This window comes from Arachis hypogaea, chromosome 19, assembly GCF_003086295.3.
Source record: "Arachis hypogaea cultivar Tifrunner chromosome 19, arahy.Tifrunner.gnm2.J5K5, whole genome shotgun sequence".
NCBI classification, from domain to species: Eukaryota; Viridiplantae; Streptophyta; class Magnoliopsida; order Fabales; family Fabaceae; genus Arachis; species Arachis hypogaea.
In genome coordinates, this window is record NC_092054.1 from 39583844 (window position 1) to 39587996 (window position 4153).

General features: G+C 31.5%; 1 protein-coding gene across 1 annotated transcript; it reads left to right on the forward strand.

The window, feature by feature from the left end:
• Positions 1 to 1373: 1373 nt before the first annotated feature.
• LOC112777158 (17.3 kDa class I heat shock protein) lies at positions 1374 to 2468 on the forward strand. Its single transcript, XM_025821455.3, has one exon. It carries the CDS (start codon positions 1793 to 1795, stop codon positions 2243 to 2245), a length of 453 nt encoding a protein of 150 aa, XP_025677240.1. The 5' UTR covers positions 1374 to 1792; the 3' UTR covers positions 2246 to 2468.
• The last annotated feature ends 1685 nt before the right edge of the window (positions 2469 to 4153 follow it).

The following is a 4153-nucleotide window of genomic DNA, read 5'->3' on the forward strand; positions in this document are numbered from 1 at the left end:
CTGGACTAATGTGAAAAAGTGACGTTTTTTGTTGGTGCATAATAAATTTGAAACGATGTCGTTTTGAGTCTTATGGGCATATAAAAAACGATTTCAAAATGATGTTAATTCGATCTTTATTGATCGCCAAACAAAAGCATGGCCGTCTCACATTTGTCTAGCATGGCAAAAGAGTGTCAGTTTATCATTGCATTTGTTGAGTTAGCTTCAGAAAGAAGTCAAGAGATTACTATGATATTTAAAGCTCAATTTCAAATATTATAATAGTATAATTAAAAAATTAGTAAAAGTCATAAATCTAAAATTAGTCCCCAAATTGATATTATTATTTTTATTTTATATAATTTTTTAATTTTAAATTTTTTTATAATGATAAGAAAAATTTGTATTAAGAATAATTTGAAAATAACATACGACAGAGAAGTAACATTATTAATTAAACAATAGAACATACTCACTCCGTCCCCAAACATTAACAGTATTTAACTATTTTCATTATCATACAACGAATCATCAACGTAATTTACATTTCACAGTTACATGTAAATATATTCTCTTGTGTAAAAACAATACATAATGTGGTCATATTTAGTTCTTTTGCTCTTAAGTAAATAATTAAATATTATCAAACGAGAGCAAACATGTTTTTAGTATATTAACCTTGAATTTGGCTTGATTATTATTAGTGCTAAATAAACTTTGGTTGGCGCACATATCTCTATTGAACTGCTGGTAGCTCAGAGAAATTAAATTGGTAAGAACAAATTTATGAGGGGCGGAGTTAGAAATTTTTTTTGGGAGAAGTGAATATAAAAAATATAAATTAAAAAAATTAAAAATTGAAAGAGAGTTAAACCAAAAAATAAAAAATTTGGGAGGGATTATTGCCCTTTTTCCATGAAGGTGGCTCCCTGCACTGAAATTTATTGCTTTATTTTGTAAATATTGATGGCATATTGTATATTAGATTGCACTAATTTATAAGTATAGGATACTGAGATAAGAGATATAAAATTATATTTAATAGATGAGATATGAATAGAAATATTGTATCTAAAAAAATTGAATTAAAAAATTAAATTAGTGTATTTTGTATTTAATCTCATAAAAAAGATATAAAGACATTAATAAAAATATAAGTTATTTTTAATTTTTTTATTATTCCTAGAAAGACCATTTATAAAGTTATCAAATGAAATCTACATATATACATATAAACGACTCAATAATGTCGTTTAATCTATGTAGCCAATACTATTTAGTACTTTGTTATTATTGTTGTTTATTCTTATTAATTTTTTATAATTATATTTTTTATTATTATATATTTTTTTAAATTTTTAAAAAAATAAAATAAAATAACATAAGTTTTTAATTTATTTTAATTTATCATAAAACAAAATATAAAAATTTATAACTTTATCATTTATGTTTTGTTGTGAATGTTTACCGAACCAAAACGCAGCCTTATATTTTGTTGTTGGGCCGATTGTTTCTTTCTAAGGATGCCTTTAAGTGATGGGCTTGGCGCACAAGAGGCTGTAATGTTCAATCTAGAGCCTTCTCGTTCAATCAAATTCATGATTCATTTCTCCCAGACGAATCCAGAACAGCTTCGAAAGTTCGAATTGAATAGATGAAGGAATAGGTACGATCTTTCTAGAAGCTACAGCTTCATTCCCTTCCTCCATTATAATTTATAAATACCTCGTGTCCTCTACCACCTGCAACACCGTCGGAGCACAAACATTGACAACAACAGCTACACCTGTATTCTCTGCTTGCGAAAGAGATGTCACTGATTCCAAGTTTCTTTGGTGGCAGAAGGAGCGACCCTTTCTCCCTCGAAGTGTGGGACCCCTTCAGGGACTTTCAGTTCCCAAGCGCTCTTTCTTCCGAGAATTCTGCGTTCGTGAACGCCCGTGTGGATTGGAGGGAGACACCTGAAGCGCACGTGTTGAAGGCTGATCTGCCTGGTCTCAAGAAGGAGGAAGTGAAGGTTGAGATCGAAGATAACAGTGTCCTTCAGATCAGCGGTGAGAGGAACGTTGAGAAGGAGGACAAGAACGACACGTGGCACCGTGTGGAGCGCAGCAGCGGCAAGTTCATGAGGAGGTTCAGGCTTCCGGAGAATGCCAAGATGGATGAGGTGAAGGCATCTATGGAGAATGGTGTTCTCACTGTCACTGTTCCCAAGGCAGAGGTCAAGAAGCCTGATGTTAAGCCCATTCAGATCACTGGTTAAGCAAAACTATGTAGTATACACTAGTCTAGAAATCTCTTGCTTTTGAATCTTGTATTTTGCTTCCTGTGTGTCATGTGAATAAATGGGAAATTCAACGGTGAGGTATTTTGTATTGTATTCTCTGCCAGTTTTAGTTGGTCTTGTAATGTTATTATATTGATGTTATTTTGAAATCAGAGAAAGAATTGATAAAATTAAAGTATAAATGATGGTTTAAGATCTAGATTTGGGAGTATAATTATATTTTTTACGACTAAAATTAGTTTTTTTTTCTCGCAAGTACCAGTTTTAGAAAAGCATCAAAGTCATTTTTTTTGCCCTGAAGAAGTAAATGTTGTAAATTAACCTGGTAGAATTACAAATATAAATAAATATAAATGCAAATAATTACAGATGAACATTTGGAGAATGTAACTTGTAATTATAAAGTGTTTTAAAAATATAACTGGTAGATAAAATATAATTTTTATAAGAAAATTATAAAAAGAAATAATTAATTATTTGGTAATGTTTCTATATATAATATTTATATTTATTTTAAATTAAATTAGATTATTTGATAGTTGGTTATTTATTTAAATTTTGAAATTAATATCAAGTAATAAGTGCGGGAACAGTTATAAAAAATTTAAATTTTTTGCAAGTAGTGTACAAATAATAACTATTAGTTGATATTAGGCTAGTCTATAAATAGAGCTTTAGGAAAAACATTGTAATCAGTTCAGTTTTTCTTGGAAAACGCTTAAAAATCCAAAATATTTGTACTTTGCTTTCTTTCAGTTTTTATTAATAAAATTCCTCTATTTTTACGTCTTTTTCTCTTTTACGTTCATGTTTCTTCCTTCCTGTTTGTTTTAATTTCTGCATTTTACTTTGCCTACGGCACCTTGCATGTTTTCTTTTCATCTTTAATTTTACTTTCGAAACTACAATTGAGACCTTGAGATACCCACAAAAGGAGTCGTTTTCGCTCCTTAAATTAAGATTGTGAAACAAAACTCGAAAATTGTTGATTTATTTGTTGTTAACAATGGAACAAAAATTTGAGTAAAACAAATTGGCACGCCCGGTGAGACATTGTCAATAGATTGTAGTTTGTCAAAAGAAAAAGCAAGAGTTTTTGAATTTGCATGTAGTTGTGCAGTGGTAAGTTCGTGCGTCCAGAGCCAAGGAAATCAGCGTCAGTTGACATGTCAAATACTTCTGCAGCATCTTCTTCTACTTCTAGTGATGAGATTAGAGGAAATGAATCCGAAAATTCTCCTGTGGTTTCAAACGCAGAGCCTACCTTGATGTTAGTGAGGCATGATGGCGTTGCCATACCCATACAGGGTTAAATGCAACTCACATAAATATTGTGGGGTGGCCGCCATATGGCTTGCCACCGGGGTATATTCCCTCCATGGTGACACAAGAATTGCCGGTGCCTCTCTACTCAACTTTTCAAAATCCTATTTATCAAAATCCATATGGCATGTCAAATGTACCTATTTTTGGGGCGTCAGGTTCACACGTATCACAACAAAATTTTTCACATTCTATTAATACAGGAAATAACAGTGCATCTAATTCTACTACATCCACTGTCACTAGGGTAGAAAATTCCAGACTTGTATTTGCTGACATGTCAAGAGCAATGCCTGTTAATCAACCTAGTCAAACTGTTGGATCTTTAACAAATATTAGGCAACAGATGGATGAAAGCCACCATGATCTAGTAAACATGTTAACTCATCAAATGGTGACCGTTTTAAATCATCTTTTAGAAAACAGAAACACTAGAATTGAACAATTAAATAGGCAAGTCAAGTGGGTTTAAGATTTGATAATGTCAATTAGAACGGTGGAGCAATTCCTAATTATGATGTTCATATGCCTAGACATGGTCAAAATGCTGACGATATGTTA